General features: G+C 50.8%; 1 protein-coding gene across 1 annotated transcript; it reads left to right on the top strand.

Annotated features, from left to right (window-relative positions):
• The first annotated feature begins 2,614 nt into the window (after positions 1 to 2,614).
• Positions 2,615 to 5,118, top strand: MC3R (melanocortin 3 receptor). The gene has a single exon (XM_043553252.1). The coding sequence runs from the start codon at positions 2,707 to 2,709 to the stop codon at positions 3,676 to 3,678; it is 972 nt and encodes a 323-aa protein (XP_043409187.1). The 5' UTR covers positions 2,615 to 2,706; the 3' UTR covers positions 3,679 to 5,118.
• The last annotated feature ends 7,584 nt before the right edge of the window (positions 5,119 to 12,702 follow it).

Raw genomic sequence — 12,702 nt, 5'->3', positions numbered from 1 at the left:
AGTGCCTGTTGACTGTTCTCCCAATATTCTCTCCTGAATTTGGTATCTTTTTAGTTCTTGTTAATCTAACCAGAAAAATGGTACTGGAGTCTCATTTTGATTTGCATTTCTCCAACCTCCCCAGAAGGACGGACATCTTTTCATATGTTTATTATCCGTTTGTATTTCTTCTTCACTGGTTTTCTGTTCATATCTTCTGCCCAAAATTCTAAGAGGTAATTCATTCTTTTCTTATTGATCTGAAAGAATTCTTTTTCTGTAAGAGACAGTAACCATTCGTAGTCTACGGCAAATGTTTTCTTCCTGTCTTTTTGCTTTGCTTCTGGTGCTTTTTTTTCATACTCTAAATTTTGGATTGCCCATCTTGTTAAGAAATCTCTCCACAGTTTTATAAATATTTAACAAGCTCTTCTATTTCCTTATGCATATTTCTTCTATCTTCTATACACCCACACACAGACGATAGTCAGATGATCGCTAAATCCATCTGGAATGCGCGTGCGTGTGTGTGCACGTGTGTGTATATGTGTGCATGCGTGTGTGTGTGTGTGTGTGTGTGTAGGAGCAAAGGGATTTGTGCTTCCCGAGTTCACAAGATCCTCGTGTGCAGCACCAGACGTGACATGAACCAGGCAGTGAAGTCTACTGCTAAATTCTGCCTTCCACACTTTCCAGCTCAAAAGGCCTCCGCAGCCCTGGCCTCCCTGGTTCCCTGCTCCCCCCGCCTCCAATCCGCTCTCCACCCTGAAACCTAGAGTCTTTCTACAGCATGGACCCCCCTTCACCCCCCACTGCCTAAAGCCCCTCCTTCCTTGGCCCCCACTACCTTCAGCAGACGGTCCAAACTCCCACATATGGTGGATACCGTCCCTCTGGATCCAGGCACTTCTCACCCTTTGTTAAAAATAAAAACCTCAGGGGTGCCTGGGTGGCTCAACTAGTTAAGCGCCCGACTCCTGGTTTCAACTCAGGTCATGATCTCACAGTTCGTGAGTTCAAGCCCCACATCAGGCTCTGCACTGACAGCAGAGTCTGCTTGGGATTCTCTCTCTCTCTCTCTCTCTCTCTCTCTCTGTCTCTCTCTCTCTCCACTCGTTCTCTCTCCAAATAAATAAATATTAAAAATAATAAAAATAGAAGAAATAAAGACCTCTGCACCCTCATTTCTCAAATTGTGTCTCCCAACTCCACACTCTGGCCAAACTACTTTCGGTTCCTCAGAAACACCAAGCTTCCTTATAAAATAACTAAATCACAGGGATGAAAAACACAGCATAGGGAATATGGTCGGTAATTCTGTAATAACATCGTCTGGTGACAGAGGGTGACTACAGACCCTGAGCCGAGCACTGCTTGTTGGGTCACTCTGTTGTACACCTGAAACCAATATAACAATGTGTGTCAACTGTACTTCAATTTAAACACACACACACACACACACACACACACACACACACACCAACCTCCCTTCTCAGTAGACCTCAATCCTGGCTCTGCCCCAGCTCACCTGTCGAAATCGAACACACGTCTGTGCAGGTCCTCCTACCCCTCCCTGGTGATCCTGATTCAGGAGGTCAGGTGGGTCCTGACGCCCCTAGTTTATGATGATCCCCACGGCCAGGGTGGAGAGCCAGTGCTCTCTGTCTCCAGGTTTGGGGCATGTCACTCACTCCCTCTGCCTGGGACCCTTTTCTACCTCCTTCAACCCCAGCCCACATCGCACCGCGGGATACGGTCTCTTCTTCCGCCAAGTCAAGGCTTAGATGCCCATTCTTCCAGAACTTTCACAGACCATCCAGGTCCGGAACCCCACCCCCCACGCGCCCCCCAGCCCCCCCGCCGCCATCACCACGCATTCATCACAATGAAACACACCGGCCTGATTTCCCTTCTCCCACCTCGGACACCCACCAAGTCCGGGAGAAACCGCGATGGTGTGGAGGTCGCACTCACCACTATGTCCCCTGCACCCAGCAGAGAGCTGACACAGAGTAGGTGCTCCATAAGCGACAGCAATTAAAAAAAAAAAAAAATGAATGAACAAACTGGATGAATGGATGCCTGTGGCAGTTTCCATGACAAATACGAAGTGCTCAGCCAAGCCAGCCCACAGGTGAGCAGTCTGGCCTGCAGAGGGCACCAGCCTGCTTCTTCATCTCCCTGCCCGAGCGGGTACCTGCTGCCAGTCAAGAGAGGCGTCCGATGCTCAGTGGTCGGTTCACTGCACTGAAGACAAAGTAGGAGCTGTCTGCCTGCAGCCAGCGTATGAAGACCGAGACTTCACCCCTCCCTCCTAGCAACAGGTACCACGTCCCCGGTCCTGCTATGAAGACAGCCGAAACTGTAGCAACCAGAGGCGGGTTTTTCCATTCCCAGGTGGGGGAAAGGTAAGAGGGAGACAGAAGGAAGGCGACGGAGAAGAGTGTCCGTAAAACTGCTTGTCCTGGAGAAGCAGAGGAAAAGTTCTCCTGTCTGTCTCCAGGCTGACTTTCTCTCCCTCTCTCCATCCTGTTATTGTGGGGGAGAACCAGGCCTCGGTCTGGACTGGACGGGCATCCACAGCAAGCATCTGGAGGGAGATTTTTCTTTTTTTTTTTTTTTTCTTTCCAGGAAGCAGCCAGCAGCAGCAGCAGCAGCAGCAGCAGCAGCAGCAGCAGCCTCTGGACGTCGCTGGAGCCCCCGCTCGGATCAGCCCGTCTGTTAGCAATGAACGCCTCGTGCTGCCTGCCGTCTGTGCACCCAATGCTGCCCAACGGCTCCGAGCACCCTGCCAGCCCTGCCTTTGGCAACCAGAGCGGCAGCGGGTTCTGCGAGCAGGTCTTCATCAAGCCCGAGGTCTTCCTGGCGCTGGGCATCGTCAGCCTGCTGGAAAACATCCTGGTCATCCTGGCTGTGGTCAAGAACGGCAACCTGCACTCGCCCATGTACTTCTTCCTCTGCAGCCTGGCGGCGGCGGACATGCTGGTGAGCGTGTCCAACGCCCTGGAGACCGTCATGATCGCCGTCGTCAACAGCAACTCCCTGGCCCTCGGCGACCGGCTCATCCAGCACATGGACAACGTCTTCGACTCCTTGATCTGCATCTCGCTGGTAGCTTCCATCTGCAACCTCCTGGCCATCGCCGTGGACAGGTACGTCACCATCTTCTACGCGCTCCGCTACCACAGCATCATGACCGCGCGGAAGGCCCTCGCCTGGATTGCGGCCATCTGGGTGAGCTGCGGGGTCTGTGGCGTGGTGTTCATCATCTACTCCGAGAGCAAGATGGTCATCGTGTGCCTCATCACCATGTTCTTCGCCATGCTGCTCCTCATGGGCGCCCTCTACGTGCACATGTTCCTCTTCGCCCGGCTGCACGTCCAGCGCATCGCGGCACTGCCGCCCGCCGACGGGGCGGCCCCGCCGCAGCACTCGTGCATGAAGGGGGCTGTGACCATCACCATCCTGCTGGGGGTGTTCATCTGCTGCTGGGCCCCCTTCTTCCTCCACCTCGTCCTCATCATCACCTGCCCCACCAACCCCTACTGCGTCTGTTACACCGCCCACTTCAACACCTACCTGGTCCTCATCATGTGCAACTCCATCATCGACCCGCTCATCTACGCCTTCCGGAGCCTGGAGCTGCGTACCACCTTTAAGGAGATTCTCTGCAGCTGCAACGGCATGAACCTGGGCTAGGGCGCCGGGGGCCTGGACGCGCACGTGGGTTCGGTCACTGTTGGCCCTCCGCCCGGCCAAGGTGTTTAGAAGGAAAAAAAAAAAAAAAGAAGAAGAAATACTCGGAAGACGCAAAATCGGCCAACAGCCACGATCGCCCATGTCTCTTTGCTTTTACCCCTGCAAAGCCTTTTGCAGACAGACGTGGTATGTGCCAGGCTTTCCGAAAGGATTCCAAAGTGGGTAAGTCACTGATTTCCCAAAGAGGCCCCGGCAGAACGCAGGGAGGGTGCTGCCCGCATTCATTTCTGTGCGCCTGGGGTCCGGAATGCCCACCTCCCTCACCAGCTTCCTCCCCATGTCTCCCTGCCACCAGCCAGACCGGACAGAAGGACTCTCGTTGACTCTAAGAGGGGTTCCGATGTCTCCCAAGCAAACCTGTCTCAGTTCTGGCTGTCAGCTGCTCGGATGGCCTCGCCGGTATTTCTTAAGAGACTGAGCATTTGTTCTATTACTGTTTCCAGTAAAAACAGTTTCCTAAAAACACTGAGCTCTGTGTCAAAGAAGTGATGCTATGTATGCCCCTCTTCTTGACCCCAGACCAGCCTCCCCAAGAAAACTAGCGAGGGGATGTAACCCACTTCTATTTTGGCTGCTGCTTTGTTGGGGGGTTCTTATGCACTGAGTCGAAGGCAGCTTTCACAATCCTAAGGAAAGACAGATACAGTGCTTTTGCAAAATCAACACATACCTGTGTACAAAGTATTTTGATACCTTGCTATTAAGGTATAATTTTCCCCATTTAAAAAAAATCTTCATTCCCTATCACTCCTTTTCCATCATTAAAGCAAGAGAGGGAATCACGGATTGGGGGCGGGGGCATGCATCTCAAGAAATTGCTTCACGGTAGCTTCGGAGAGTTTCAGAAACCGTGGAAATGCACGGGGCTTTCTTGGAATCTCTGCTTTGGCTCGTAGCAGCTGTGTCTCTATCACACGGCTTCCTGCATGCTACCCTACGAAAGGGAAACTTCTTGGTTCGCTGCTCCTTTTGTCCAACACGCTGTAAACGCGGGGGCGACCCCGCTGTCCGTGCCTGTACCTTACCAGCGCAGCAATTCAATCCTGTGAGCACTGGGCGAGCTTTGCTGACCGGCACTGTCTCTACGTGCCATACATCACTGCGTGCTGGCCACACCGGTCAGACCCTTTCCCGCCCTAGACGGCTTCAGGCTGTACTTTCTGGCTGTCTTCACACTGCCCCCACCAATGGATTCCTGTAACATGCTGTGTCTTTGGTGCACAATCGTGTATTTTTCTCGTGCTGGAATATACTGTGGGTTTTTGTTTTTTGTTTTTGTGTTTTGTACTTGAAGACATCCTGCTAATATAAGCAACATCGTGGGGCTCTCGCTTTGATTGTGATGTTTGGAAACAATAAAAGGCTTCTGTGGCTGCTAAACGTGTGACACATTAAAATACACCACCGGGAAGTGCCCTGGTGACTTCCACACCTGGCCATCATCAAACCTTACACTGCAATTCTGAGTATTTTGTAAATGGTATAAACACTGCCATTGACCACAGTGATCACTGGGATCTTGTTCCCTTGCAGGGCAATGCCTTTTAGCCAAACCACAAAATTCTCCCATTTAGCTTCCAAAAATACCAGGCTGTCGTTCCTGGGCCACTGCCACTCTCCATTATTTTCATCGAGACACCACATAATAGGTCTTGTCCATTGCCACTCTCGGCCAGCAAATGTGGAAAACGAGAGAGAGATCAGGTTCTTTGGAAATTGTGTTAACAGCTATAAAAATTATGATGCCCTTTTTCTGTGTAAACAAGATAAAAATAACTTTTCACTCTCTGCTATCAGCTTTCACATCACTTTGCTTATCCTCTCAACAAACTTCTAACACAGATGAGTCGCGTTACAGATGAAGAAACAGTCCCAGAGGGCTTATGCGGTTGTTGGACAACACCCAGCTCGTTAGGGTCACAGTGCATTTTGCGTCCCGGTGCTGATGTCTCTTTGCACCAACACAATGCTGGCAACAGGTTTCTATGTTCGAACCTGACTCAGCTCTCCTTGCTATATACATTTTTGCCTAAAGTAGCATGTCCAGACGTCAACACCCGCAAGAATCACCTGGGATCTTGTTCAAGTGAAAAATTCCAATCAGCAGGTCTGGGGTGGAGCCTATGATTCTGCATTTCTGACTCTGACAAGCCCCCAGTGGGATACAACTGCTGGTCTAGGGACCACCTTTCACAAAGCAAGGGCATAGAGGACTTTCAGATGAGCATAACGGAAACCCAAAAGTATTCGTCTGCACAGACTGCTGACATCAGGCCAAGGAGTGTACTAGGTGCTATACAGGCATTTGCTTCTCTGACCTCTGCAATAACTCCACGAGACAGATACCATGATCACCCTTATTTTGCAGATGAGACATCTGAAATGCAGAGATTAAGGAGCTTATCTATGAAAATCCAGCTAAAAGCAGAGAAGCAGAGGTCCATACTCAAGCTGCCCAGCCCACATCCCCAAGGCCAATGCCCCAGCACCTCTCATGGGAACAGTATAGATGGCTGAGCCATGACCAATGACCTCAGAGGCACGTGCTGCCATGGAGAGAAACTAATGCGTATTTCTACAACTCAAGAATCCAGGATTTCATAATAGAGTTTCCATAGAAATGTCGTAAAAACCAAAGGCCAATTAATCATTTTATTTGCTCTCCTTTTCCAAAGCCTGTGGGGAGCCCTGGGAAGTGCATCCCTTACTGGGGGGGGAACGACCTTGAATGTTGGGCTGCCAGGGCCACTTTCCCACATCTTCACATGGGAACTCACTGGACATTTTAAGCAGCAGGAGTCAGATTTAAAACAGGAACCCATGGGGGAGGAGAAGAAAAAAAAAAAAAAAAAGAGGTTAGAGTGGGAGACAGCCAAAGCATAAGAGACTCTTAAAAAATGAGAACAAACTGAGGGCTGATGGGGGGTGATGGGTATTGAAGAGGGCATCTTTTGGGATGAGCACTGGGTGTTGTATAGAAACCAATTCGACAATAAATTTCATGTATTTAGAAAAATAAAATAAGATAAAATCTTAAAATAAATATATCAACAAATAAATATAAATAAAGAAGCAAGCCTAATCTGGGGATACAGAAGCTCATCATGATTCTAGGCAGGATCACTTCAGTGGTTGACGCCACGGGTCTCTAGACATCGTCGCCTGTTGTCCTTACTTGAGTTGAACTTTTGAGCTTAATTCTGATCGTTTCCGAAAGGGCTGGCGGCTACAACATACTCAAGCCTCCTTGGCTGGAAACCTTCACCCGCCCTCACCTCCACCAAAATACATTCTCCATGCAGTAGCCAGGGCAATCCTTTAAAAACATAAATCACATCATATCACCTTCCTGCTAAAATTCTTCAGTGGCTTCAAATAAAATTTCACTTCCTTACCTGGTCCTACCAAGCCTTAATGATCTGATCTCCTCTGGTAAATCCCCAGTGCTCCCCTGGCCCTACTTAACCACCCCCACTGGACTCAGTCCTGCCCCAGGGCCTTTGAACCTGCTGTTTCCTCTACCTCAATTCTCCTCACCCTGTATCTTCCCATGACTGGCACCTTCTTGTCATTCAGGCTCCAGCCCAATCCTCAGAGATGCCTTCACTGACTACTCTCTCACAAGAAGACCCCAGGTATTCACATGAGGTATTATTTTATCACAGACCTTGTTGCTATCTTGTACTTTCTTGTTAGTTGATTCATTTAATTCTCATCAATCTCTCCCACCATATTCTTTATGGGACCAGCATGTAGAACTGGTCAATAAAGAATTACGTGTTAAATGAAGAAGTGACTTCATGCATACACTCAAATACGAATTCAAGTCTAACCAAAAAGAAGGAAATCTGCGAGTGATCCTCAGATTTGGGGAGTATCCGTACCGAATGTGGAGTCTCAGAGAAACAGCCCAATCTCGAAAACTCACGACCTACTAGATCAGAAGTCATGTCAGGCATCTGCAATCTTCAGGATCTGCTGTCGACTACAATGCACACCATACTATGAGAACCACCTACAGGCACTGCTCATTTCTGAAGAATAACAAAAACCAGCACCCCGGGAGCTTCAGTCTCGTTCCTGTCACCATTTCTTGCCACGGTGTCAAGCACCAGTGGGTAAACGTGGGCCGTCCAAGAACCAGCATCAATCTAGAAGCTGAGAGCACCAGATGACATGCTGCGGAATGAAAGGGGAAGCCAACCTTTCTCACCTAAGAACACCCGTCCGGAGGGGCGCCTGAGGGGCTCAGTCAGTTAAGCATCCGACTTCAACTCAGGTCAGGATCTTATGGTTCGTGGGTTCGAGCCCCACGCAGGGCTCTGAGCTGCCAGCACAGCCTGCTTTGGATTCTGTATCTCCCTCTCTCTCTGCTCCTCCCCTGCTCGTGCTCTGTCTCTCTCTCTCTCCCTGTCTTTCTCAAAAATAAACATTAAAAATAAAGCAAATTAAAAAAAAGACACCTACCTGGAAGCCAAATCAATAATAATAATGAAAGACACTATAAGGTGTAATATGGGCCAGACACTGTGTTAAGCAGCCTGATACATTAACTTGCTGAATTCTCACCTAGAGCCTAGGAGGTAGGCACACTACCATCGTAGCCTATAGAGAAGGAAGCTGGATGGTTTTGGCCCCGACCACTGAGAAGGTGAGGGCAGCGCTGGGCCTCACAGACGCCGTCGGGTTCCACAGCCCACGTGCTCACCACAGCACCCCAGCCGTGCGTGTTCCACACTCATCATTAACTGACTTGGCATCGGGCACAACGGGGCACAGACTCTACGTCCCCTCTAGGCTGGGAGGAGCATAATTCATACACTGTTGGTCCTCACCGAGAGCAGGGCTGCGTCACTGGAGCTCAATGAGCCCCAAGTGGGGTCCTATGACTCAGATCCATTCACTCAGGAAAAATCTGGGCGCCCGGAGCTTGACTGCTCTGGGTAAACAGGTCGTTAACAACAACAGTAACTAATGCTTAGAGAGTATTTTAATTATATGCCAGATATCGTCCTTGGTCTTCACGTTTTATCTCACTGGACCTCCAACCCGGGGCCATCTTGACCTCAGAGATCACTTGGCCACGTCTGTAGATGTTTTTGTGGGTCACATCTAGAGTGGGGGTGGTAAAGGCATCTAATAAATGGCAGCCAGAGACGCTGCTGAACACAGCACACAGGACAGGCCCCCACAACCAAGAATGACCTGGCCCCAAAGGGCAGCAGCACTGAGGTTAAGAAACCTCGCCGTCCCGTAAATTAACTGCCAATTCTCACCCTTTCACAGATGAGGAAAAGGAGCCTCAGAAAAGAGCACGCCCGGGGTTCCGCTGCTTCCCAAAAGCCCCACCACAGAACCCAGGTTCCAGACTCACCCCCACCATTCATTCAGCACGCTGAGGGGGCCTGCTTTGTGCTGGCACCTCCCGGGTGAGTGGGCCACCGTGGCGGGCAGGCGGATGTGGCCCTGCCCTGCCAGACTGCCAGGGTATCAGGGAGACGACAGGTACGGTGACACCTGACAGGAAGGAAGGGGACAGAGCGGCTCCTCCCCCAGCCAGGGACGCCCTTGAGGAGGTGGGAGTCAGGAGGGAGACGAATGAGAAACAAACGGAAGAAACCAGAGGAGGCACGAGCCAGGAACTGGAGGCGTCTCGGCAAGCCTGGAGGCGGAGGGCTGTGCCGGGCCACATGGCTGGCTTCTCTGACCGGCCACCTCGAGAACAGGCGCCCGGGGGCCTCTGGCAGGTCCTGGAATCGTCCTCCCTGGAGACTATTCACAGCTCCTGGGAACCTTCCAGGCCCCAACAGCGATTAGACACGGTGTCAGAAAACACCAGCTTCCCTAAGCCAAGTCCCTCTGCAGCTCTCCCGGGCGAGCCTCCCAGTGCGTCCCTCGCTGCACAGAGGCCACGCACCTGACCGGTCGCAGGACCCACGCGGTAGGTCCCGTGGGACATGCCCGCCAGCCCTGCAGGATTACCGCTCGAGCTCCCGGAGCCCCCTTCCTGCCACGGTGTGGAGGCAGGTCAGGGAGGTGCAGATAAAATCCAACACGCAAGGGAGCCCGGGTGGCTCAGCCGGTCACGCGTCCGACTCTTACGTTTCAGCTCGGGTCATGATCTCAAGGTTCGTGAATCTGAGCCGCACATCGGGCTCTGTGCTGACAGTGTGGATTCTCTCCCTCTCTCTCCGCCCCTGCCTCCCCACCCCAAGAATGAACAAACAGATTTTTTAAAAAACATGCAAGGATACTCAAGGCTGGGCTACCGTGGCAGCAAGGGAAAAGAAGCTTCAGGGCAATCAGACAACACAGGGGTGATCACCCCAAGCCTGGCTGTGAATCCTTAAGGCCCATCTTCTGACCTCTGAATGCTGCTCTGTTCATGTGTAAAAGGGAGTTCCACCCACTTGCCTGGTAGCATTTAGTTGTGACAACTGAATGAAATGTAACATGGCCTCCCCAAAAAATCAACATATGAATTTCACAGACCCTTTCCCCCACTGGCTTGCCTCTGGAAATTTCTGGAATTGCCTGCAAGCTGCCAGCCTCTCATCCCCCAGGTACCTACAAATGGCTGTCCCTAGGGAGGGGGAGGGAAGGATAAGGTGAAAGTCAGCCCAGTGTTTTCCAGAGTTCGGAATGGGTTCCACTGGAGGCAAGATGGTCTGTGAAGCATACCAACACCTGTCAACCATTTCTATTTTATTTATTTTTTATTTTTTTAATCTTTATTTATTTTTGAGAGAGAGAGACAGAGTGTGAGCAGGGGAGGAGCAGAGAGAGAGGGAGACACAGAATCCAAAGCAGGCTCCAGGCTCCGAGCTGTCCGCACAGAGCCCGACGTGGGGCTCGAACTCACAAACCGTGAGATCGTGCCTGAGCCGAAGTCGGACGCTCAACCGACTGAGCCCCCCAGGTGCCCCTCAACTATTTCTATTTTAAAAGAAAACTTCCCCAAGTAAAGCACAACTTAAATATTTGGATTTATAGTTATACTACAAGTATGTCTAAACGAAAGCTACGTCGTTCCTGAAACTCAAGATTTCTTAAATAGTGTTGCTCGAGATGAGACTTTAGCGTTTACATATAACGGCATGAGTTGCCCATAATGAAGCTGTTCCGCAAATAGGTCACAGGCATGACAAAATCACAAGGGGCCGATATGAATGAGCGAAGTTTGAGAAGAAAACTATGAGGGGAGAGGGAAAACGGTCAAGAAATGGGGCAAGAAGGGAGTGAGAAGGTGATGTCCATCCACGTGCGTTTAGAGAGAGGCATCTCCAGGACTTTGGCCACGCTCCTGGCACGGTTTTCTCCGGTCACTAGGCATTCTCAGGAGACTGCAGTCACTGCCACTGAATTCTACCTGAGTTGCTCAACCTTGGCACCAGTGACATTGAGGCCAGGTAATCCTGTCACGGGGCTGTGCTGTACCTTACAGGTTTAGCAGCATCTCTGGTCTCTATTCTCTAGACGTCAACGGCGCCATCACATCATGACACATGGCACAGTCAGAACGTCTCCAGACAATGCCAAATGTCCCAGGGCGGGGGAAGGCAGGGCCACCCCCAGTGGAGAACCTCTGAATGACACTCACGTCTCCTCTGCCTCTTGCTCCTTTGTGATGCCACATGGAGACCGAACTGAGTGTTGTCTGCAGGCTGCCAAGAAATATATGCAAACATCCGATCGAGGAGCCTTGAAAACAGTAAGGGCTCAGAAAACAGTGCTGCCGTACTAGGTCAAGTAATCTCTAATTCAAGAGGAGAGACAAATCGTGTTGGGGCTTACGTGTCCCCTTCACACACACCACTTTCTCAAGAGCTCAGGGATGGGGTTGAGTGGCCTTCCCCAAAGCTCTCCAGCCCCGTAGACCTCCCAGAGAACCTACCGCATTGTGTAATTGTTCTGTTAACTTCTCTCCCTTTTCTGCCAGGCTGTGAGCTGCACTGAAGGCAGCAAGGCAGAGAGGGCACTAGCCGCAAAACAAACCTAAGCATGGGCTTCTGACAAAGGAATCTGCAATTCGCTGCACGGACGTACCAGAAAACCCTGATTCCCAGAATTCCCGTGTGAGTTTTGTTTTCCAAATCTCTGAGGTCGGACAGACCTGGGTTCCAAGCCTGTGTCTCCTCTGTGCCGCAGGATGTAAATTCTCCTCAACCCAGTAGAAATCTGGCAGGCACCGAGCTGGAACTTGGTTTTAGAATCAAATTATTTCCTTTGGCAGGAGGGGGGCTCCCAGAGGCATTGGAAGCATTCCACCTCTCAATCCGCTTGTGAACACTCATTAAGCTTTATCATCTACGTACCTTTTAATGGAAGTGTAACAGATCTACAGAAAATTTCTCGCAAGTTCTCTCTTTTGCCAGGCTTTGCGACAGGCCCCACCGGAAGGAAGTGTGTCTACCCCAGAGCCGGGAGTTGATTGGAAGTGGAGAAGCAGAATGGTATGAGTTGCTGGAGCCAAAGGAATGCATTTCACATAAAATACCTGAAAAACCCATCAACTCGTTTCTCTAAACACTTTATAGAGTACCTGTCTGACCGGAGACAGATACAGGCGTGTTCTGGCGGTGTGCTTTCTTTGTTTTTAATTGTAGAAGGAAAAGATCCTTCCCTGAGTTTACTGTCTGTGCTCTGACATGTGCTGGAGTCTGAAGAGGTTGGCACATCCCACTCAACATCAGAGCGGACACAAGAGCAATGTCACAGATGGTCCTCTGGACTGAGCGCCACGAGAATGGCTTTGAAGGACTCTGTTTATCAGGAAAGGAAACGCTGTGTGCCCTGCCCTGAAAAGACAGCGGGTGGGGGAGGGCTGGTGGCAAACGGAGGAAGCTCTCGGCTGAAATTCAGGAGAGCCTGGGACCGGGCTCTGAGCACGTCTGTCACCTTCTCTGGGCTTCCGGCACACACCGATGCCAGTGGCAGAGCTACATTCAGTGGGTGATTTTCAAC

This window comes from Prionailurus bengalensis, chromosome A3 (assembly GCF_016509475.1).
Source record: "Prionailurus bengalensis isolate Pbe53 chromosome A3, Fcat_Pben_1.1_paternal_pri, whole genome shotgun sequence".
NCBI classification, from domain to species: domain Eukaryota; kingdom Metazoa; phylum Chordata; class Mammalia; order Carnivora; family Felidae; genus Prionailurus; species Prionailurus bengalensis.
Note: the sequence above shows the minus strand (reverse complement) of the source record. Positions and strands in the feature narration are given on the sequence as shown.